Raw genomic sequence first — 23,853 nt, forward strand, 5'->3', positions numbered from 1 at the left:
AAAGGATTCCTTTATCTTGGTGAAAATGCGTAGTTGTCATGAAACAAAAGCTGAAATTTAAAACGAACTGTGAAACTCAGATGTTTTCACTAATTGTGGATTTTCAAGTTGGCCAAAAGCTTTGAGAATCATTTCAGAAATTATTGTGATTAACATATAGGAAAAGCGATGGGAAAAGTGGTTAAAAAGAAGTGCAAAAAACCAAATGCTACAACACTACCATTCTTCAGTTAGCCCATCTCATATTTAAATAAATGCCAGAACACCCTCCTTGCTCAGAAATTACATTTTTATAGGATGACTAAACCTAATCCCATCTTCACAGCCTTCAGCCAGCGCTGCAGTTTCTCCCCGTTGTACAGAAACACGTGCACTTTGCAGCCTTTCTTGAGCCCTGGTGGAGCAGCACTCCCCTCAAATTCATTTGGGCTGCAAATGTCAGGGCTTTTTTCTAGGTACTGCTTTTATACAAGCCCTCCTGAAATGCAGCACTGCACTTATAAATTGCTCAGCTGGGACTTACGCACCCTCCACCTCCAAAAGTGCATGTATTTTTGCCCATCTTAGCTATAGTTCTGCTCCTCCGAGAGCTGAAGGAGATCTCCACCCCATCTCCTCCATCCTCAAACGTGGAAATGGAGCAGCGACAGAGGAAAGGGAAGGATCAGACACCCGTTGCCTTTGCCAGGCTCTTTCTGCCCATTTTGTCATGAGCCATCGCTCAGACAGCAGCACCTTCTCCAAGCAGGCATGGAGGTCCCCTTTCCATCAGGACAGATTCCAGCAGTACCATCCTCATCTTGGACATCTCCAGCATCTTGGTGTGGGCCCTTTACCTATTTTAAAAGCTGAAACCATCCACCCTGCAGAGATCACATGAGAACTTTGCAGCACAGCCAGGGGCACCACAAATACCTGGCAAACCCCCAGTCATGTGCATTAGCAGTTACAAGACAATTCTTGCTGTTGCTTGCAATGAGAACAACACAAACATCTTTGGCCTTTCCAGATTGACACCTTCATTCGTTAGGACTGAGTGATCAGGCAGAACATCTGGCTCTGTGGAGTGTCTGTCTTGAGCTGCAGGATGCAACTGAGTCAATTGGGAAAGGCAGCCAGCAGAAGATTCTCAGGTGCTAAAAAGAGGAGGAATTCAATGTGAAGTAGAGATTCAGACTACAGCCCTTTCTGGCAGAGCTGTTTTCTCAGGCTGATCTTAGTGTGGATATAGCAAACACACTCTAGAATAACATAAATCTTTATTTTGTCTGACAATTGTCACACACATGCTATCAAAAGAGCTTTCCCAGGGAAAATCAGTACAAAACAACAAATGATACAGGGGAAAAGATAGGAGCTACACTGCCGTGCCATTTTGTGGATGGGGTCTGAAACAGTGTCTTGGAAAAAATCGGGGTAGCATAGACACTGTTGGAGACACTTGACAGAGGGTGTTGGTTTCTCAGCTGGGGAATACCTTGTAGGTTCTTGGGTTGTCACATCTTCTCCCACCCCTCATCACAATCCTGCCCTGATGACACAGATCAAACTGGCCACAATTCCCAGGAACATCACAGCGTAGCTGATTTTTATGCTGTTGGCACCACTGAAGTTGCACAGGGAGGTGCTACAGCATTTGGTGGAATAAGCCGCCATACCAAAGTCCACGTTCGTCTCAGGACAGTCTACGGAACATTTCTTGGTGATGCGGTGTCCTATGTCCTTGCCTGGATGGAGAATAGACAAGAAAGGAGAGCTGTGATTTAAGATTCTCCTGCAAGAGCTGACCAGAGGACGGTAGGAGGAGGTATATTGCACTATGCTTAATTTGCAATGCAGCGATAACAGCCATCAGTGGATTTGATGAGTGCTGGGTGAGGGTCCACATGATCTGTATCAAATGCATGACACTAGAAAGTCCTTGGTAGAAACCCACACCATGTTTCATGTAGGACAGCAAAAAACCACTGCCAATGCATTTTCGGTTTCTAAAACCACATTACTTACATCCAACCCCTTTCCGCCTTCCATCAGGAAGTGTGTGTGTATGAGCTCTCAGATGAAGCAACAGGGTCTGCTCATGAAAATCTGTGTGCTCCAGCCAGCCCTCCCACAAAGTGGTGAGGAACATACCCCAGGTGGTGGATCACAGAGCACCACTGAGGGATTCACACACGTTATGTGTTGTGATCCTTAGACCTCAGTTCTTTCCGACAAGACCAACTACTGCCCTAAAAAAACTCTTGCTCATCAGTGTCTCTGGAGGAAAAAAAAAAAAAGCCTTGACATGTTGCTGGTACTCACCAAACCCAGCAGAGCTGTATGTGGTTAGACAGTATTTCTCATGGTCTTCACACTTATAGGTTTTAAGACAGTTCCAGTTGGAGTGTTCATTGTCGCATGTGTAGCAAAACAGCGAGGAAGCTGAAAAGAGCGCACATGACACATATTAGTAGTTTCCAGCAATGCCCTCCTGGGAAGAAAGTGTCAAAAGCCATGTCCGCTCTTGGAAAATACAAGGTGACAAGTATGTTACAAACAAGTTTTCATGACAAGTGAAATTAGGATTTCATTTTGATTAATGAAGCTGCAAAAGCAAACAAACAGAACAAACCAAGTTTTCTTTCTTTACTTCAGATTTTTGGTGATTAAACCTGAAAACACATTTTTTTTTCAACCTGAGCAGCACTCTCAGGTGACCTTTCTTTCTCCCCAAGGTCCGCATTGGCCCGCTTGACAGCCAACCTGCAAAAAAAGAGCTCACGCCCTGCCCAGCGGGGTCTGATATAGCTCTGGCAAGCAGAGGATGAACTGGCACTGTTCTCAGGTAAGAGCTTAGTTTTAGTATTTTCAGATTGCATCTGCAAAACACTGTACAGACCTGAATTAATTAAAGCCTATGACACCCCTGTGAGCTAAATTACTGAGCACAGAGCCCCATTAAAGGGAGTTCCCTGGGAGAGGTTGCTCTGGACAATAGAAAGATTATTTCTACCGGGGCCTGGAACAACATGTTCTCAGTGATATTATTAGCAGGGCTGAGCCAGCTCTATTACAAAGCCTGAATGAGGTAGGATATGTATTTCTGACAAAACTGGTAGTTCTGACAAAACTGAAGTAAATTGAGTAAAATTCCAGGCTGGCCATCTGGCCATACTAGAAACACCAGCACGTGTCAACTCATTCCCTGGAGGTCGATTCACAACTGGTGGAAACTGTTTCCCTCCTGTTCAGAGTCCCATTAAATGCTCCTCATGTCTGAGCAGGGGTGACAGAGGCAGTTAAGCTGCTCTCAGGACAGCCTGTTCCATCGTCACCAGTGGTGAAGAGCTCTTGGGTGAAGGTGACCAAGTTGCAAACCAGGGAGGGTCCTCCGTTAGGCTGAAATTTCCCTGTTTCAGTTCCTCCCGGCTTTCTCAGCCCAGGAAGGCTCGTATTTCTGCACAGAATAGCCCCCTTCAATTGAATTTGAACCTGGTTTTAACAAAGAAACTCCTCCCAGGGACTCTCCAAAGCCCAGCTGCTGTTGTTTCAAATTCATCTCTGAAGCTGAACCTGGCCCATGAGGCTTGGTTAGACAATTCCAGAAGCAGTTTAAAAAGAGAATTAAAAGCCATTTTAGGGCCTAACTACCCCAGATAGGAGAAGAAAAGGCTCCCCTCTGTGATGTGGGGAGCTCAGATGCCTTGGGTAAGGCTGTGGAGCCAGCTCTGGTTGCCTCAGCATGACTGACGGTCTTGCTCTGAAACCTACCCAGATGCTCTTTTTTAGTGCCAGGTGCTGTGAGAGCAGGGGTTCTCCATAACAACAAATAAAATCATCCTTCCTGCATCCTGGTTTTAACTTCTCTTTAAGTGACTATTCAGCACTCACCGGTTCTCCATCACTTGGGTAAATTAAGCCTCTCACCTCTCCTCTGGAGGTCCCCCAACTCGAGCTGTGGGCTAATGTCCCTTTGCAGACCATGCCAGAGCAATCCCAGACGCGCTGCCCAGCAAGCGTTATTGCATTTTACAGACCCCGTAGCACTCTCTGATCTGCTTTTCTGCCAAATCTCACAAAGTTGTTCAAGCCACTTCCTGCTGCAGATGGAGCCGAGACCCCAGCGTGTGAGTGAAAGCAACTGAAATGCACTCGTATTCACTGACTGTTGCAAGGAAAATCCCTCTCAGTCAGGAAACAATAACAGCTTAAACCATTACAGCTGTTATAAAGCCTTGCCTGCGTCTGGCCTCCACCCTCCATTAGCTCTAGTTTTGTGAATGCAGCCAGAAATCGCCTTAACGGTGCAAAAAGCCTTGCAGTGCTCCTCGGGATAGCAAATACATGCACAGAGCCAATGTTTCTCAACGAGGTATTTCTACACAATTATCTAGTTAGAGCTGCACTTCCTTTTGAAAGAGGATGAGCACAGAGCATTGTGGATCCCATTACAAACATCCTCACTCCCAGACACTTACTTAAAAAAGCTCTTCAAACCTATAAGCAAAGAGCTCTTAGGCTTTCAAATATCTGCTAGCAACCTAGTTTCTTAATTGTAATGTTATTGTGGGAAATAAAGTGAAACGCTGGCAGAGGATGCGGTGTCAATACCAGCTATATTACCTTTATCAACAACTCTTCAATTTTCATTCAGGAACAAAAATAAAATCAAAGACAAAATTTTGAGCCCAGCTTGATTCTTGTTAGCATTTTTCAGTTCACATGCCTATCTTCAGATGTGAGTGGTCGAAGCTTGATACTTGAGAGTGTGAGAAACCAGAGCGGTGAGCTCGTTTTCTTTGGGTTATGGGTACCTCAGCAGAACTCACCCAGAAGCTAAGACTCAACCACACTAAATATTGCTTGACGCAGCTGATGCCAAAGAAAAACTGCACTACCAAGACTTCACCAATTGCAATAAAATCTACCAAACTGTCTTGTCCCTGAGTTATCTCTAATTTCCCTGCTGGTATTTTCATCCTCTCCATCTGGCGCTTTCAGCCTCCAAAGCTCCTTACCTTGCTCGGCACACAGGACTACCGCCAGCAGGGCAATCAGAAAAGCCTTCATGGTTGTTGTACCCTCAGAGCCTGAACAATGTGGGATGGTGCACTACGGTAAGGTTTTATACTGGGACCGCGTTTACTTTGACTTCCTTTGATTACAGTAATTTGAGGTTTGGGGAGTGACAGCACATAAGATGTGATCAGTGATGGGTGTGTTTGTGCGTAGGAACCTATTACAAGGCTCCAGGTAGCAATTTTTTTTTTACATATCATTCAGATCCAATCTTTTTTTCCAAGGCCTACTCCTGCTGACCATGTCTGCATTGCTAATTTGGGGAACAATTTATCTGATTCAAACATGGGAGTCCCTTCTTACTCCGTTGGGCTGAACCACGAAACCTGGAGCAAAGCAGAGGCAGCCGCGCCAGGCTGGGGTGGCTCATCGCTTGCAAGATAGTAGGTGTCACCTGGCATCCTCCATCCTTTCTCTCTGCCATGGATATGAGAGCTTCACATCTGTGGGAAGTGGGAGAGGAGGCAAAAAAGATTTTCGCTGGATTGTCCGTGGTCATTCAGCATTATCTCACTCGTACTAAGGAAAGTGCTTTAAGCAGAAACCCAGCTGGTATCATTCCTGCAATGGCACTATTTGTGCCTGAAGACTGTAACTCAGAGGCTCCCATGGTCCAGGCAGGGATGGGGTCCAATGCTTTTGTTTTGCTCTGCTTCTCTGTCCTCCAGAAGCATCCAGGGTTTCCAAGAGATGATGTTTGTTGCTACCTATAGACCAACTCTGGACTCTGTCAGGTTTTTCCAGTCCCTCATGACCTTGCCAGTCTATCTGGGCTCCCTCCTTCTGCTCCCACAACCACTTCATCACCTCTTGCCAAATGACTCAGGATGCAGCAGAGGCACAAAGTGCATGGAAACAGCTGCAGGAGTTAAACGACGAATGGGAGCAAAAATGACTGAGAAATAAAACAAGTCCTGGTCAAGAAGACATCTCAGCAGACCAGGACCCTTCATCTTTAGAGAGAGACATGATCAAGGGGAGCTCAGAGTCAAGGTTTGTAAGGTCACAAATGATGTGGAAACAGAATACAGAACATCCAGTTGCTCTTTGTTTTCCCCAAATTACTCCCCAAGGAGTTGGTTCATAGGCTCTTCCTCTGATCACCTGTCTGCAAGATCCTGGGCAGATGGCCCCATGCCCAACCCCTGTGATGAGTCTTTTGCTTCCAATCATTCTTCCTTTGCCCAGTTCTTCCTTTTCTACAGCAGCTTCAGCCCCCAACAATTTCTGTCTCTGCCTGTGCCCAGAGCAGGGTGGAGGGGATGAGCACCCAGTTTTCAAAGTCTTCCACTCTGTTCTCTGGATTTACCCTGACCTTGACCATGAATCTTTAATTGTCTCCACTTCTAGCAAGGATGTGAAAGACCCACGTGACACCTAATGTAGCAATTATACTTTGGAAGTAATCTTTGAAAAAGCCACACTCTCCAAACAAGACTTCTTATAAATACGTGCATGAACGACATCAGGCAGGAAACATGATCTGCTAGAGCATGGGGGGGGGGGAAATAGTAGGTATTAGTCTAGTAGGTATTAGTCTACATGTTTGTTTTACCTATAATAGCCAGGATTCTCTCATCCAGCTGGAGAAATGGAAAACAAAACTTCCTTCCCTCCCATCCACATCAGAAATCCAGAAATGAAACTGAATTACTGCACTGAATTCAGCTCTTCTTGGAGCCAACAGAGCAGAAAAATGCAGCTCCTTAGCAGGAAGAAGGGAGCAATGCATGAACACAGTCCACAATAAGAAAGAAGAAAGGCTTTAAAATTAAAACAAATAAATGAACAGTAAATAAATGACACTGTTAAAGCAAAGTGCAGCTGAACAGAAAATCTGCAAGTGAGAAATGGGCTGTAGGAAGTGGAAATGTGAGAAAGCATTTAAATAGATTAAAGAGAGGGAAGGTTAATAGTGATAAACAGGATTAATATTTCACCCAGAACTGGAAAGAGAGAAGGAGGGAGCTGAGAAATATTGGTGCAAAGCAAAATAAATCAAAGCAAACACACAAAGCTTGGGGGGAAATAATTAAAGACAGGCAAAGTGAGGGTAAGAAATAAGATGGAATGGGAAGTATCGACGCTTCACCATTTCTGCTATGGTGGCATTACTTAGCGCTGTGCAAAATGTACGTGTTGTTATGTGCAGACACTCTTCAGGTATTAACCACAGCCTTTCAGGGTCTGAGAAGCATTTTCTACAGCTCCCCAAATCCCAGTTTAACCAGCCACTGGAGTCAAACTCCAGGGTCTCCTGCAGGGCCTGGATGGGGAAAGCAACCAGGGCATCACCTGACCCCTATCCCTGTGTCCCCGAAGGAGAAGCCTGCAAAAGCTTTGGGACCCAGACTGGGGTCTGGCCAGGTCCCAAAAACACACTATTCTTGTGTGCTGTTGATATTGCAATCACGCCCAGGGCCACTGCAAGGGCTCTGGGCTCCAACCAGCACCACGGCGGTGGGGTGGGGGACGGGTGTCCTTTGAAACAGAGAGCAACCCTGTTTTTTCCAGCAAGGGGCGAAGAGAACTGGAAGAAAAGCCAGGGCAAAGACAACTGGGGTAGTGGGAAGTGCAGATGGTGTCAGGAGAACACAGCATGGAGGTGTTAAAATTATTTTCCCAGGGACATAAAAAAAAGAAAGGGGAGGGGAGCAGGGTGAATCTTGCTGCAGAAACTGGGCTAGGTGGGTGTTAACCCCATGGGTGCCACGAAGGGTATTAAACAGTTAACAGAGCCTGAGAGTTCTAAGGAAGAAACCTTAACCCACTTTGAACTTGGCAGCCATAGCGTGTGTTTGTGCCAGACCTTGGGAGCGCGTTGTGCAAGGCCTGTCCATTTTGTGTAATTGGAGCCAGACAATGCGTGTTTTCAACCCGTGGTGGAGCAAACTGCCAGGTCCGGGGACATTTTAATATCAACTCTCCCCACTTTCTCCCTTTTTCTTTCTGGAGGGTGGCTCCAATTGCAGCTCTCCTCCATGGTGCGGGGAGGAAAGTCTCCATTTCAGCTCAGAGTTGTAAACTGCAGCCTCAACAGGGAAAGGAGAGGCCATGGGACAAGGTGAGAAGGTGGCAGCCATGGGTAGTGCTCCCAGTATCCCTGAGTGGTGCAGATGGTGCATGCAGGGCAAGCGGTCCAGCCCAGCCCTGGATAGCATCAGTCTGAGCTGGTTGTGTCCTCTCCTCCTTCCCTGACAGGTCAGGGAAGGCTGGGTTGCTTCATCTGGCCATGCAATGGCAACAAGGTTAGGTGAAGGATCAGAAGGGGGGAGATCATGGCATCCAGAAACCCCAGGAAGAAAGGGAGACCTACTTGTGATATTTTGCCTTTTCCACTTAAGGCCTGACTGTTACGGGCAGCGTGCTCTATTCTTCCCTTTCCCAAAGCACATCTGGGTCTGTAGCTGACCTGGTAGGCTCCAAACAACAGGGCAGAGCTCCTCAGGTCAGCCCCCGTGGCAGATGACAGAAGCTACCAAACCTCTAGCTAGGAAGGACAGGGGTAGCCCAGATTCATTGTGTCTGGCTGAAATACAAGGTGATCAAGGTAGACTTCCATCTCAGCATCACAGCTGTGACAGTCACCAGGAGCCTTGCTATCGGTCACAGTGGGTGAGGAACCTGAGTCCTTTGGGGCCACAACTACCAGCCACCAGGGAACCAAAGCCATTTTGTCACATTCGCTTAACCTCCAAGGTCCTAAGAGATAATTCAGTCCCATCAGGTTGGAGGCTCATGGGGAGATATCAAACATCACCATCATGCATGGAGTCAACCACCGTGATTCACATCCCTGCTAATGCCCTGACTGAAGGGTCAGATCCAGACTAGCTCACCAAACAGGGCACAAGCCCAGCCCCAACGCCATCAATGCCACTAGACCATCGCCATGGCTTGGGCACACCCCAACCAGCATTGTCTCAAATAGTGCCCTGACATAGGGCTGCTCCTTTGGCTGTAACCACCCTGTTTGTAGAGGAAAGAGACTTATGGATGTGAATCATCCTTTTTGGATCCAGGGCCAAGGTTTATTATTCTGTGGTGGCATCTCTGCAGCCAGAAGTGGGGGTATTGGAGACCTACAGGGTCTGAAGGAAAAAGGGCAGTGAAGAAGGATGGTTGAGAGAGAAAAACCCATTACCCACTTGGGATTCCCCCAAAAGAGTTAATGCCAGTCCTTGCCAAGGAGGACGCCACTGGCCACAACTGTGTTTGGGGAGAAATGATCCTCACAGGTTTATTTAAGTTTGTACTTGTAACACAGCTTAGCTGATAATTCCCACATCTGTCATTGCTTTTTCACTGGGAAGTGAGAATTTCCCTTGCCCAAGGTCCAACCCTCCTGATCCTCTTTCATAACACAAGCAGTCAACGTGCAGGCACTAAAATGGGACCATCCCCTCTGCTGCATGTTCACACTGGTCCTGACAAACGAGGCTCTGATCTTTCTTTGGAAATCTTGGGCTGTGATAGGCATCTGAATCATGCCAATACGAACGCTTACAAAAGGCCGATCAAAAGCTTTGCCATGGAAGATTTTGGCCAGCCTCTCCAAGAAGAAAAGTAGGTAACAGCTGTCATGTTTGTCTTCACAACTGTCTTTCTGATCATTGTGGGGTTTTTGTGTTTGTTTTGTGGTTTTTTTTTTAAATTAAACTTTATGATCCTGGAGTTACGTGGTGGTGTAGAGCAGTCATTTGAACCTGCCAGGCCAGTGATATGTGGGAGAAACTCATCTACAACACAGCTGTGGTAGCAGCTGGCCTTGTGAGAGCCTCCACAGCCATCCACAGGGACACCAAGAAAGCCTTAGTCTAGTCATCCATTTTACTTCTGTAAGAAATAAAATTTTCCATGTCTACACATTATATAGGGTAGCACACACGCCTTGCCCCGGAAGGCAAGGAAACAGTCATGGTTTCCAAAATAGCTCTTTTTTTTTTTTTTAATTTGCTTTAGGTTCTTGACTCATCTTTTGCATGATGGGTACTTCAGCCCTGGAAGTGATCCTCTGAACTGAAACCCAATAGCTGAAATTTCCAAGGTTAGGTGAAAGCTGAGAGTAAAATAAGAAAAGTACGTTTCTGTGTCTGTGGAAAAGCTGTGATCAGCTCCGTAGACAACCTCTCTACCCTTAATTTGTTTTAGAGGCTCTGGGTCTGATTTTTTACAAAAGGGTCACAACTGAGAGTGGAAAAACTCAGCATGTACGTGGGAAGATCAGGATGCTCCAGTTTCTCTCCTGACCCGCTCCTGCTGATCCAGCCAGGTATGGCATCAAAACTCCAGTTGCATGGTGAGAACAAGAGCTTGGGCCATCCCTCATTACGTCTAGAAACTTGTCACACCTTAGGTAATAGCCATGCTGAAACCTCCACCACTGTGGCCGAGGAGGGCAAGGAGAGAAGGGCTGTCCCTGGAGGAGGAGAGCCCACGGCAGGCGGAGGAGCTGCAGATCAAGGAAAAATCCTGGCTGAAACCATCCCGGCTTGACGGGTGTGTTCAGCAGGGCAGAGAAACAAACAGGATGACATCTGGGAATGCAATTGTATTCCTCACTGGGCGAGCAAAAGGGTATTTTCCCAGGAGGGTTAGCCAAAAATTCAAGGCTATGTGTTGATTGGTTTTTTTAGTTATTACTATTTCGGAAAAGCAGGGCATGGTTTTGCTGGGGTGTGTTTGCGCAGGTGGTAGGGCAGAAGGAGGGAAAGGCGTCAGTCCACCTCAAGGGCATCCCTGCACGCTGCATCTGGGCTTTGGCTTCTCTCACCCCGTCCTCACCACTCGTGGGGTATGGTGAGAGCAACTCACGTGCCGCGATCGATCCCATTCACCATCAGAGCAGCCCCTCTGAGCCCGGCTTGCCAACCACTCAGCGCAAACAAGGGCTTGTAAACCTCACGGATGACAGCCTGGGAGGGGCATGGGAACCAATCATCAGGGAGGAATACCAGGGTGGAAAAGCCACCCTGGGTTTGCGGACACCTTCCTGCTTGCCAAGGAAAGGTCATGGTAGGAGCAACTCGCCCCACCTTGATTGCACACACGGCGTACCAGGCTTTGACCCACTCCCAGCTTGTTAAAATGTCAGGAAAAAGACAACCACGTCTTGAAGGGACTTTACAATCTTTCAGCAAAGGCTTCCAGAACCTCAAAATTAACTCTGAGTGAGGATCAGCGTGCCCAAAGTCACAGGCGTGGGAGAGCGGTAGCTTTTGGTCCTCAGCCCACAGCAGCTGCGGTTGCTGCTCCCACCAGTTTTGCTTTGCAACCAAACCACTGCTGCAGGAGCGGGGGGGGGGGAAGAAAACAGGATCTCCAATGGGAAAAAGAGGCCTACGAAGCTTTCCTTCCTCTGAAAGCAAAGCCCGGGGATGTGCCCTCCCATTTCTGGGCTGTAAACACAGTGCTTGGCATCAGGCCCTCATTTTGCTCACAGCCGCTCTCTCCTGCCTCCCCGCGTGGAGGAAAACCCACTTTCGTTCAAGCTGAAAGGGCGATGGGATGAAAGAAGTGCCAACAGAAACAAATCTGGGGAGGGCTTAGCACCAGGAGACCTCTTCTGCAGCCAAAAGCTTACCCCTGTTCCCTGGGCATGGCTTTCACAGCAGACATACAGGGTAAGTCCTCTCCCCTCTCCTCTCCTCTCCTCTCCTCTCCTCTCCTCTCCTCTCCTCTCCTCTCCTCTCCTCTCCTTTCCTCTGATACGTCCACAGCACCAAGCAATGCCTCTAGTGTCACTTCCACAGCCAAAATCCAGCTGTGACATCTCTGGTGCCCTCACTGCCACCTGGTCCTGATGGTGCGACGAGTCCTGCCCACCCGCTCGGATCCCATCTAATTTCCTTGGGGAAGGGTGGCCAGGAAGGGGAAGATGCAAAACACCATCCTGAGCAAGCAATCCTTGCACGTGCTGGAGTCGGGCATTGCTTCTTTTGGGTTTCTCATGCCAGTTGTCCAGTGCGGTGAGGTGCTGGCCAGACCCACAAAGTGCTCTGATAACAAAAAAGAGGTGTGAACTTACTTCTACACCACTAAATACGTCAAGGACAGGGCACGGGCTCGCCTACTTGCCCGCTATCAACACTCACCCATTCCAAGGAACACCTCCCAGACTATGGCGAGGAGACAGCCCAAGGCCAATGGGCCATTTGGATGTGACCACCCTGTTTTGGGGAGGGGAAGGGTGCCACAAACATGGCATACCACGTGGACTCGCAGCTGGAGGATGGACCCTGCCCTGTGCTGCTTACCTGTCTGGATGGAACCTCTCCCTGTAGCATTTCGTCTCAGGAGCTTGGTTTCACCCGCTTGCTTCTTCACACTCCTGCCAACGCGTGCAGTGCAGCATTTAGCGGGGAGGGTCTGGAGTGGGAGGTGAGATTATCTGCAGGGACGCTGCTGTGACAGCCTCCAACCCAGCTCCCTCTCGCTCCAAATAAAAGGAAGGGGGAAAATAAAAGGTCCTGCAGGCAGGACCGTTTCAGTAACGCCTGGGAGATGCCGGTTTCCTTGGAAGCAGGACAGCATCTAGGGGAAGCACCGGGTTTCTGCCACCAAGCCTTGGCGACTGTGGGTATTTTGGGAAATGAAATGTGGTCAGACCTAGAAATTCATCAAGCTCTGCTTCCTCCCGATCCTTCAGCCCCACAGCAGGCAGCAAACCTTGGGGACGGCATCTATTCCAGATACATTCACCCCAGCAGCAAGATCCACATGGCCAGGGAAAGCTTTGCACCTCCCTAAGCATGGGGAAAAGAGACACGGAGCAGCCTGGTGAGGTTTTTTTTTGCTGTGGGGAGGGGGTAATACACCACCGTCCCTTCTCACCACTGCTGACATCCAGCTGGGAGCTGGGTGATGAGCTGACAAGCCAGTCTCCCAGCTTTTGCAGGGCAGGGCACATCCCCAAGCTGCCTCCTTGCTCTCCTGTCTGCTGTACCATGGGTTGTGCTGGGCTCAGCACTCCTCTCCTGTGCCAGTGCTGGGGAGGAGGGCAGCCTGCCTGCTGAAGGCAGAAGCACGTCAGCAGCAATGTGTAGCCCTCCTGCTGCCCTTCGAGGCTTTCTGAGGACACGGGGCTCTGCATCTCATCCTGGCATTGGGCTCATTCCAGGGACGAAGTCCTGGCCCCGGAGCTCCTCTGTTTGCACCGTCAGGAGACTTGAAGTTGCACAAAGGGTCCTGGACCCCATCAGATCTACTAAGCAGCCTCAGCCCATCATGAGACCTGTCACCCTGCTGACAACAAATCAGGCAGTGGCCAAGCAATCGATGCATCAAGCAATGCCCACACCCTTCCCTTCACCTCTGTGTCTACATCCATCCATTGTGAAAGCTGGTGTGACGGGGAAGTGGGAGAGAGATGTCTTTCTACGCTGTTTGCATGCCCAGCTCCTAACAGAGCTCCTGACAAAAGCTCCTCATCACCACAGTGAGTCAAAGAACAGCATTTCTGGAGGAGTGAGCGACGTGGGAGCAGCCCCAGCTTTGCCATGACAGGTTTCTGCATCACATTATGGAGAGGATGAGCGTTCACACCGGTGATAGCAGCACAGCGCTGCAGGAGGATAAAGCCCTGAGTGCACAGACATCTGCAGTGGGTGGGCAGGCTGACCCTTCTTGGTCCTGGTGTAAGGAGATCCCTGGACCAGCTCCGTGAAACATTGCCAAGATAGCGAGTGTTGAGATCCAAAGCACCCTCCAGGTCAGGGCAAGAAGCCCTGCATTGTTATCTCCATCTTAACTACATGAATCAGAGGCACCAGATGACTCTCCTGAGGTCAGACATGGGGAAGTGGTAGTAGAGTTTGATTTGAAGTCTCACCTAGACCACCCTCTCCCAAAGACCTTCGTGGACTTCTCTACTTTCATACAGTTGCTGAAGGCATCAGGCAGTGGGTTGAAGACAGGGTTAAAACCCGTGGGTGAGGAGGAAGAAGGTGGAATTTCCATTATTTGCTTGCATCGTGGGTTGCAGGTGCTAGTCTTGGTTTTTGGCTGTTACCATTTATGAGAGGAATGAATGGAGTTAGTGAAGTCTAATATTGGAGGGGAGGGAAGATGTTCAAGGAGTCATTTCAAAGAGGGAATGTGTAGGAAAATCAGAAAGAGGAGACAAAGTCAGCCATAATGGGACAGAAAGGTGCAGCACCATCCAATTTGATCCTCTCTTTACTCCCCAGGACCTCACAGGTGCCAAGAAAACAAGGCTCCCTTCATGCTGCCCAGGCCCAGCCCAACATCAGCCCAGCAATTTTGGGGACTCCCCAGAGCACCGCAGCCATAGGAGAGGGAGACGCAGAAGGTCACATCCCACTTCCAAGCAGCCCACGGCCACAGGCTCTGGATTAAAACCTTGCAGGGCTTGGTACCAGCTTTGGGATTCGGATGCAAATGCTCTCTCTTCTAGCACAGGCAACCCAGGAGCCGATATTGGATGTGCCAGAATTATCCCACACAGCCAAACCAAGGCATGTCCCCGGCGTGGGAGCGAGCAGACGCTGGAGGCTGGCCAGGACCCGCCGTCAGCAAGCAAGAGCTCAACACGGCTGGCATCGGCAGCGCGGTCCTGCAGCCATCCTTCCCTGGGCTTCTTCCAGCCAAACCATCTCATCCCTCACACCGCTGCTGGTTTTCCCTCTGGAAATTGCTCCAGGAGCATAGGCTTTCTGTGGGCAGACAGTATTTTGTGGCCGGTCCGGCGCCACGCAGAGGCACCAGCTCCCTCTCGTGGGCTTAGCCTGGCCCTCTGTGCTGGAAACAGTCCAGGTTTTCCCAGGAAAGTTTTTTTTGTTGTTCCCTTACCCCCTCCATTATTCAGAATATTCATTAGTTCACCAGATATGGAAGTTTTATGGAAATGTGCCAACTTCCATCAAGTTTCCTCTCGTAGGCTCCATCAAGTTTCCTCTCGTAGGCGGGGTTTTTTGGTAGTTTTGCGATCCCTTTTTTTTTTTTCCTTTTCTCACTGAGGCTGGGATTCAAAGCAACTAATTTAGGCAATGGTAGGTCTTTCTCAATCACTTGCCCTGGGCCTCTGAGAAGAGTTGAGGGTCTCCATTAAGCCCCTCAAGCGCCATCTTCGATGTCTGTCCTAGGAAGGGGGAGTCACCTCAGAAATGCCCAGCTCTCTGCAACTTGGGGGGGCAGGCACAGACTGAGGCATCCACCATTTAGATAAGTTGATGAAGACCACAGCATAAGTTCCCAAAGGCCATTTCAGTTTGCAATGCTTGAAATCAAATATGTTTTATGAAGTCAAAAGTCAAGAAAGAAAAGGAGAAAAAAAAATTTAAAAAAACCTCTTTTGATTTGTACCACAAAAAAAACCCGTGGCTTAACCCCAAACAATGCTTGGGAAATGCTGTCATTTCAGCTTCTAGCTTTGGTTTGAAAGACTCCTAGCTTCCCCAAAGAGCTGGAATTTCCCCCAGAACTGAATTTCCTGCAGCATTTCCACCCAAGCCCCCAGCAGGGAGGTGTCATGAGCAGGGAGAGGTGTTTGTCCATCCTGCAGCACGCCCTGGTACCTGCTGGGGACAGCCAGGTCTCTTCCCCCCTCCTTTCCCGGGGTTGCATGACCCAGCAGGTCTCACCAGTATCCCGACGATGCTGGCCACCCCACAAATGAAACACAGACCTCACGCCCCCACCCCGAGCCTTGCGGAGAATTAGGCAACACGTCAGGGGCTGTGCTTCAGAAAGATGGTTTGGTGTTTTCCTGCCTGCCGTGATATTCATCTCAGTGGTGTGGGTGGCCGTTGGACAGATGGTGTGGCTGCTGGCCGCAGGAAGGCTTGGCTGCCTTTATCTACCATCACCACCCATGGGGACCCCTGCCCAGGACACCGCTGCTTCCCTTTTTGCAAGGCTTGACGGCTCCATCCTGCTTCCAGCCTTCCTCCCAGCGCTCCTCCAGCCTTGCCCACACGCACAGCTTGGCGCAGGCCTAAATTTATCGTGTGGGTTTGGCTGTTCGAGGCTGTAAGCTAGTACCTCTGATAGCAGAAGGGAAGGGTGGCAACCACACACAGTGAGGCCAACTGTCCTACAGCCTGGACCCAAAGCAGCCACGTCACAACTCCCCCATGACGTCCATCCGATGAGTCCCTTAGGTATTTAAACTGCTAGTTATTATCTGCAACCAGGCATTTATTATGCCATTTGTAATTGTTTGTTGCTTCATCCCCATGCTGTGTCTGCCTGCCAGCTCCAACCACTGAAAGGACCCTGTGCTTTGTGTTGCCTCTTCTAAGTGCCACGCTTGGGCACTTCTTTCCCCATTAATCTATCTCCATGCCTTGAGCTGGGGTCTGTTAGCCCCTTTGGGGGACAACAGCCCTCTCTCCCCTCTCTCCTGACATCTGGCTGGTTGGGTATCCCCTCCCCAAATGCCTGCAATAACGCCGTGCCACATCCCCGTAGCATCTTTCTCCCACACCGTGGACCATCTCCAGCTGAGCTGTCTCTTTGGCCCTGAGGGATGCCCTGAACCACTCAGGTGTTGCACCTGAGCTCTGCATTATGCTGGGGAGAGCAGAAGGGCTCCTTCACCTCTCTCCCACCTCTCCCATCATCACCATGTCTTTGAATGGGGTCAGAGAAGCTCAGTGCAGTCTATAGTGATGATAACAACTAGTTCCTTTCCACCCAGTGCACAATCCCTTTCTGTTTAGGGTCCTCCAAGCACTTTTCAAACCCAAGGGGAGAATGCTGCCTTGCACAATGACACAGGCTCGGGGTAATTTTCTGGACAGCCTCATCCGTGTGTGAATGACTGCCATCTCTCTGTGGTCCCGATTGGCCCTAATTCCTGGTCAAAATTAGTGGTTAGGAATCACATCCACGTCTTCTTCCTCCCTGCGCATCTTGGATGTATTGGGGAGGAGCAATTGCCTCAAGGGTAGCTCTGCACCATGGGACAAGGGCAGATTTCAATGTCCTTGAGCTGCAGTGCCCTTTGGGCAAGGGAAAATAACCCTTTGCTCTTCAACTATGCCCAGGATGATTTATTTCCCCTTATATTAGCCATGGGATCCGAGAATGCTTTTCTGCAGCAAAGGCAGACCAAACCAAGCAAAAAAAAACCAGTCAGTTTTGCTTTAAAATGGCAAAAAAATACCCAACTGTGTTTTCCTGCAGGCTGTGGGGGACTCTGTCTCTGCTACTGCAGGACGTGTAAATCCAACACAATGAAATATTAATTATTAGAGTCTGTCCAACTGGGATTCCTCAGTGCTTTCAGAGAGCTGAATAATTCCTGCACACAGAAGAAAAATCACACAAGTCCCTTTTTTATGAGAAAATATTGTGTGAGGGGTAAATTAGGGCTTTTAAGCATTCCGGCTGAGGGACAGGAGGGGACTTGGATTGCTTCAGGGTGAAAAATGCAAATTCCTAAATAGGGCATGAAAGAGATCACGGTCTAATGAAGAGGTAAAGGGAGGTGCATCACCCAGCACGGCTCCTTCGGCGCGGAGATCTGCCCTCGCAGCATGGTGTAACTGTGAGAAGGAGGGGGTAAAAGAAAGTAGAAGTCAATTAATAAAAGAGAGCACACATCTCTGAAGACTCCTGTTATGCAGCACTTCAGAAGAAGGCATTCATTCAGAGCAGCCATGGGCACTAGCCCAAGGCAGACGCGCTCGCCATGGCTCAAAGCCCCTTTTGTCCCTCTTGTTTACTGGGGCTGGGTTCGAAGCACAGCGTCATCCCTTGGCTGAGCAATGTTTTGCAGATTTGGGAGCCCAGGCTGACCCAAGTTTAAGCATTTCCATGCTTTTGCCGGAGGAAAACTCCTCCAAAAAGTGCTGCTTGGGAGGAGGGAGAGGCATTCAGCAGCACTTCTGGCAATGAAAAATCTCTGAGCTCTCATCACTGTTCATTTTTTTCAGCTTCCTTTTACCCTCATTTCTCTGCAGCCCCTGGAAACATCTACATGAAATATTTGGCCTCTCTGAAATCTCTATTCTTCTCTTATAAACCCCTCCACTGTTCCTCAGCAGCTCGACCCAAATGCTGCAAATACTTTTCATTACCTTGCCGTTGCTTTGGGGGATGTCGGGGGGACGGGTAAATGAACGGCTTGCTGGAAGACACAATGCCAAGTGGTAGGTCCTGGGCAGTGCTAGCCCTGGGTAAAGTCGCTTGGCTCAAACAATAGCCACAAGCAAGCAAGGCAACGCGAAGAAGGGGATGACCAAGGGCAGCTGGTGGGAGTGGAGGTGGGGACAAAGACTGCAGAGATGCAGATGTGCGCAGATGTGCACAGCTGTGCAGGCTGTGCAGATAAGCATCCTTTTGATAAAAACGTGGCACCGCAGGCAAAGCCAAAAGGAAGAGATATGTGGCTGGTGCGTCTGACTGTTAATGCAGCACAGGGGGATGTCATTGTCCCTAGATGGGAGCGAGAGGCTGGACAGAGGGAGTGAGGGACGTAAGGGAGGAGAGATGCGGTTAGCACCCATCGCAAGCTCAGGCTTTTATACACAGGACCGCCTTTTTCCCTTCCCCAGCAAGCAACCCTGTGAGTTTGCATAGTTTTCCTCCTGACTTGGTGCAGAGGGGTTGTTATTTTTGCCCACGTCCCTCCTTGAATTTGGAAGCTGCCACGGTGTGGGTCCCAGCTGCACCCGAGATAAGGTAAGATAGCAGGAGAAATCCCTCTAGAGATTTGCAGGACATGCAAGAGCAGCATCTCTTTCCCCCAGGCTGCAGGACATAGCACGGCTGCTTCTCCATCAAGCTGCTGGGGCAACAGAGCTCAGGTACGAGAAGCAAGTGAGAAGCTACAGGTTGGGAGGCAACACAGGGCAGGAGGTGGTGACCATAATACTTTATCTATTCTGCAGCGTGTTCGATGTCCATACCCTCCTGAGGGAATCTGACCATGCTTTTCAGGCCTTCAGAAGCCCCTTTCTCCCACCACCGCTGAGCAGGTGAAGAAGGACACTGGCATGGGACTCCCTGCCATCTCACTGCCGAGCTAGCCTGGGTCCCGGGCATGCACTCAGGTTGCACAAGAAGGTTTGGCAGCAATATGAGGTGTAGGAAGCCAGGCCCAGGCTGAAGTTGTGATGTGGACAGGTCTCGGAGCACTTCTTGGTGATCCTCTTCCACAAAGACAAAAAGCCTTGCCCAAAGAAGGGAGAGAGCAGTATTAGCAAGGAAAGTTTGTTGAGCGCTCCTCGATCTTGTACAGGAGGGAGATGCGTTAATGAGTCCCACCATCCCCCACAACCCCAAGGACCAGCATAGCCAATGAGACCCACCCTCATCCCATCACAGCCCAATAATTTCTGGGACCACAAGACATTCAATATCCCTGCTGGGCATCTGGCACCTCCCAGTATGGACCCTCGTGTCAAGGCTTTTTTAGGTGTACGATGGCATCTGTGAGACAATGTTCATGCCTGGATTGAAAGCACGTTTCCAGGCTTCTGTGCTTGAAGGAAATAATTTTATTCCCCTCTATATCTCTCTAGACCTTCTCATCCACCCTGGATACCTGCTTCTTTTCATCTCCTTGTCTAATCACGTTTCAAATTTATTTATTCTTCCTCTGAAGGATCCTCTCTTTGTCCTTCCTCTTCTCTCAGTGTCCCCTGCCTTTCCATGCAGGCATAAAACAAAGGCTAAAGAGGACAATCTCAGCATGTGATGGGCAGGAGGATTTCATATCGTGCAAACTTCAGCACTGCCAGGTTCCACCTCCTATATACGCTTCCCCATGACTCCCCAGCCTATCCATCAACAAAGGGCAACCATAACAAATCCAGTCAAAATCCCACATCCCATTCCTGAGTCCCCATCAGAGGATACGCAGCCAGCACATACCAATTCCTACAGAAGCAACGTTGGTCACACAGTACTCATCCTTGTCCGAGCACTTCTTGGCTTTCAGACAGCTCCAGTTGCTTCGTTCCCAGTCACAGGTGTAGCAATAGAGGGCATTTACTGCAGGAGGAGACACGGGATATGGAAGATGGAAACAAAATTCCACCAGCCCTGGCAGCAAAACCTACTACCTTCTTTCCATTGACTTGCACCGATGGTGCAAGTCTGCCCTTCCTGCCCTGCACTGAAAATAATAGCATGATGGGCCAAGGGCACTGGGTTTGATGTGGTGCAGGGAGCTGGGAAGGACAGGGTCCTTTGTAAGAGTTTACAGGGGTGTCCCACGGGTCGGGGTCACCTTTTCTGGTTGCTGGAGACACTATAACGTAGACTATAGCGGAACTGGGCAGTAAGCATTGGCAGTTGAATAGGGTTAATTGGGACCTCTATTGCCTTAAAAAGTCAGCCTCCCACACCCGTGTCTTTGGGTGGAACTTCAATGCCCTCAAACATATAGCCATTACCTGGGTTAAAAAAAAAAAAAAAAAGTGAGAAGGGCTTTTAACCCTTTGCTGTGTGAATTCATCCCTAAGACACGTGCAGTCTAGCACTTCATTTTTACTGCCTAGGCTATCTAATGCAGATTAGGGCAGTCTTTGTTTTGGCACTGAAGACAATCTCTGTCCCCCAGGCCTTGTTAACGCTTGGAAATTTGTCAGAATTGCTATTCTGGTAAGTGAACAAAGCTAAATAGCAGAAAGGTATTCTTAGGCCACAATGAGACAGAAATAACTATTCCAAGAAATTATTTTTCTGCACCAGACAATGTGGCAAATTTCCAAGCACTGGCAAACCCTATCCCTCTTTACAAAATGAGGATAACATTTATTCTCTCTGGTTGCTTAACTGTCTTGTCTATAGAGGCTGTAAGATCATATAGTTTAACAGGGCTCTGATTTCGTTTGCAGTCTCTCTGGGAAATAAAATACATAATCTATAATGCAAGTAATATGCAAATATATGACTCCACACGTTATCCCAGCATAAGGCTGCTCAACCCATTTAGTCCACGACCCAACTTCTCCCTAATTCCCCAACTTTGCCCCAGAATCTCTGAAATCGGCAAGCCTGTCAGGTCTCTGAGATGGGCAGAAATCAGGGGCATTCAGCAGGCAGCAGCACAAAGCCAGATATTGTAGATCTGGCCCTGTCCCCTGATGCTGTTAGAAACGTCATCGCTGACTGCAGTAGGAACCATGTGCATGGACTTGCTGATGTATTGGCGCTATCACAGGCTGAAGCACTTCTGTATCAAGATTTAGAAATAACCACAGTCTTGCATCATCTCAACAGCCAAACTCACTGCAAAGTCTCTTAAAAAAGGCAGAACAGTGGCAACGGCTTCCTGTTTTCCATCTTGCTTTCATAAAAATCCAGTAGTACATGTGTCTATAGGGAAATTTCCCTGCAGAAAATAAACCTTTCACACATGGAGGCTGAGACTACAGGTAAGAAACCCAAAGAGGAGCACCGTGCCCTTCAGCTGCACCATTGCAAGAGCTAAGGCACCCTCTCCCATGATTTTTTCCCCTGGCTACGAGGCCTCCCTGACTTTAAAACATGCAACTATTCTTTGTCTAGTAGCGAACCATGATACCTCACCTTGATCTGCGCATAGGATCAAAGCCAGCAGGGCAAGGAGGGAGGCCTTCATCTTCTCTCAGTCGTCTCCGCAGCCCAGGAAAAGCATCCTCACCTGGGGACAGGATATATATCTTCCCTGCGTTTGGCCTGAGTGATGATTAAAACAACGATTTTGAAAGAGTGGGCAGGGATCATGGATTATTTGAGAGGCTAGGAATGCATGTGGGTTGTTTTCTCACCTCAGCATTGCCTTCAGGCTCGTCTGATGGGTCCAGAGACGAGAGAAAGCACCAAGGCAATTCATTCCATTTATTGCTTTTAATACTTTAATTTATCTATGGTCAGGCTAACAGTGCTAGTGATGTCTGAGTGGGGTTTTTGTACTGTTTAGCTCCAATCTGATCATCACATCTGTGGCCAGATAGTTCAGTGAAGGCAGCTACTCAAAGCAAAATTGTAGTAAGTGGCGTCAATTAATGGCTTCATCTGGGTGGATTATTGCCAAGTGTGTTTCCAGGGTTAGACCTGGAGAACTCCCAATATCTACCGTCAGGGTAGATCTAGCTGTGTATTCATGGCAATATAAGCAGGAAAGGTCTTATAAGTTCCTGTTTCCTGTAAAAGCTGCTGATTACCTACAAAGTCCTAAATGCTCTGCATCTTGATTTTGAGAACAGCTGCCGCAAGAGAGCAATGGCTTTGGAGTCCAAATGCAGAGGCCAGGACGCTGGAGGGTTTTTTCCAGCTTTGCAACAGCTTTCTTTTGCTACATCTGAGCAAACAGTAAAAATATCTTTGTCCCCCTTCCACATGGAGCATCCAATTCAAAGTCCTGCTAGATACCAGTCAGATATAATGTTCTCAGCCTTTACGATTTCTCTGCAGGCTTACATTTGGGCGGAGCTGGAGCTGACAATTTCAGCCCTTCTGGGGCCTCCATTTGACTGCCTGTCCCACTTCTGCTTCTAAGGAAAGAGTTTGGTGCCGGATATCAGCAGACATCTCTGTGGGTCACCACACACACACCCCTGGCCACCAAAGAGCAGAGAGGACCAAGCAGGAACAACCCCCTTGGAATAAAGCTGCTTGGGCAATCTGCTCACCCTTCCTTCTCCACCCTGCAAGACTCAGTTTGCAGGAAAGAGAACAGAGACCCAGCTGTCGCAACACAGCCTGGGCTTTAGAAGATGGAGATGCAGAAGGAGAAGAGGCAGAAGCTCAGAAAACATGTGGAAGAAAGGGTTTAGATGGACAAGGGGAGGGCTAAAATGATTGGGGGCCAACATTAGTTTCTGGGTAGGAGATCAGTCAGACGAGCAAGCGTCCCTGAAGCAGGGGTCATACTCATCAAAGAAATTTAGAGCATCTGATGGGACTGATCATTGCTCATCACAGTGAAGGCACGGCCAGAGGAAGTTCAAAGCAACACCAAAACCCATAGCGTCTTCCTTTTCAAGAAAAAAAAAGGAGGGGGGATTATTGGGGTGAGATTTTTTTGGTTGATTTGCAGATATTTTGGGGGTTTCTGACACCGGTGTTAAACCAGTGGGGCTGCTAATACAGCTGACATAAAGCAAGATCAACAGGATGGTGAAGTCAGCCCTGATAAACCCGTGAGCACTAACCCTTCCTCGCCAATGGACATACGCCTTCTGGGCGTGGAGAGGATAAACCACAGCACTTGCCCAACAGATGAAGTTCTGCCAGATTTAGAGACTGCATGCCACTGTGGATGCCGGAGAAGACGTGTCAGTCCTCCCAGATGTCACGAGGCAGCAACTGAAGAGCCAGACCTATTCCAGGGAATAAGGATTGCCCAACGTGATTCACTGCGTGTTGTCTTCTTGCAGGGATGACTCTTTGGGGGAGTCTGGAAATCGGCTTGGGAAGCCACGGTTCAGTGCCCTGCAGCAGCAGGAGCACCCTAGCAAAGGTCTGCCCTGATAAAGCAGTTCGCTTTAACCAGATTTGACTGGGTTTTTTTGAGGAAGAAGGGAAAAATAATTGTGTTACTTTTCAGTATGATTAACAAAGTGCATTCTTGATTTTTTTTTTTTTTTAAACAAAGAAATGTGGCTGACTCAGTTTATTCCCTCGCTTCCAAGGACTGATGGCATGAACTTCTCTCTGACACAGAGCAAAGTCACCTGGTCCAGGGATTCAAATCTGCTCCTCACTGACAGCAGGAAGATGATCTGCAAGGCCACGGGAAGTGGTCCACCACCGGTCCGCTGGCAGGAGTAGTTTGACTGACAAGTGTGATGATGGACAAGGGTGCACAATGGGCCACTTGGCATTTTGAGGGCT

At 48.8% G+C, this 23,853-nt stretch overlaps 2 protein-coding genes across 3 annotated transcripts; both read right to left on the bottom strand.

Annotated features, from left to right (window-relative positions):
- Nucleotides 1–239: 239 nt before the first annotated feature.
- Nucleotides 240–5,101, bottom strand: LOC104313462 (lymphocyte antigen 6E). The gene is made up of 3 exons (XM_009912415.2): nt 5,001–5,101; nt 2,305–2,424; nt 240–1,727 (listed from the first exon to the last, which is right to left on the bottom strand). Exons 1-3 carry the CDS (start codon nt 5,050–5,052, stop codon nt 1,519–1,521), a joined length of 381 nt encoding a protein of 126 aa, XP_009910717.1. The 5' UTR covers nt 5,053–5,101; the 3' UTR covers nt 240–1,518.
- Nucleotides 5,102–17,013: 11,912 nt separating this feature from the next.
- Nucleotides 17,014–22,548, bottom strand: LOC104319305 (lymphocyte antigen 6E). Of its 2 annotated transcripts, XR_011323868.1 has the most exons (4): nt 21,565–22,548; nt 19,903–20,022; nt 18,936–19,198; nt 17,014–17,570 (listed from the first exon to the last, which is right to left on the bottom strand). XR_011323868.1 is itself a non-coding variant. In XM_009920983.2 (3 exons), exons 1-3 carry the CDS (start codon nt 21,614–21,616, stop codon nt 19,041–19,043), a joined length of 330 nt encoding a protein of 109 aa, XP_009919285.1. In that variant the 5' UTR covers nt 21,617–22,548; the 3' UTR covers nt 17,014–19,040. The 2 variants fall into 2 exon arrangements, 1 of the variants encoding a protein (XP_009919285.1); XM_009920983.2 differs by having other exon boundaries at nt 17,014–19,198.
- Between the last annotated feature and the right edge of the window lie 1,305 nt (nt 22,549–23,853).

Source organism: Haliaeetus albicilla, chromosome 3 (assembly GCF_947461875.1).
Source record: "Haliaeetus albicilla chromosome 3, bHalAlb1.1, whole genome shotgun sequence".
In the NCBI taxonomy this organism is placed as follows: domain Eukaryota; kingdom Metazoa; phylum Chordata; class Aves; order Accipitriformes; family Accipitridae; genus Haliaeetus; species Haliaeetus albicilla.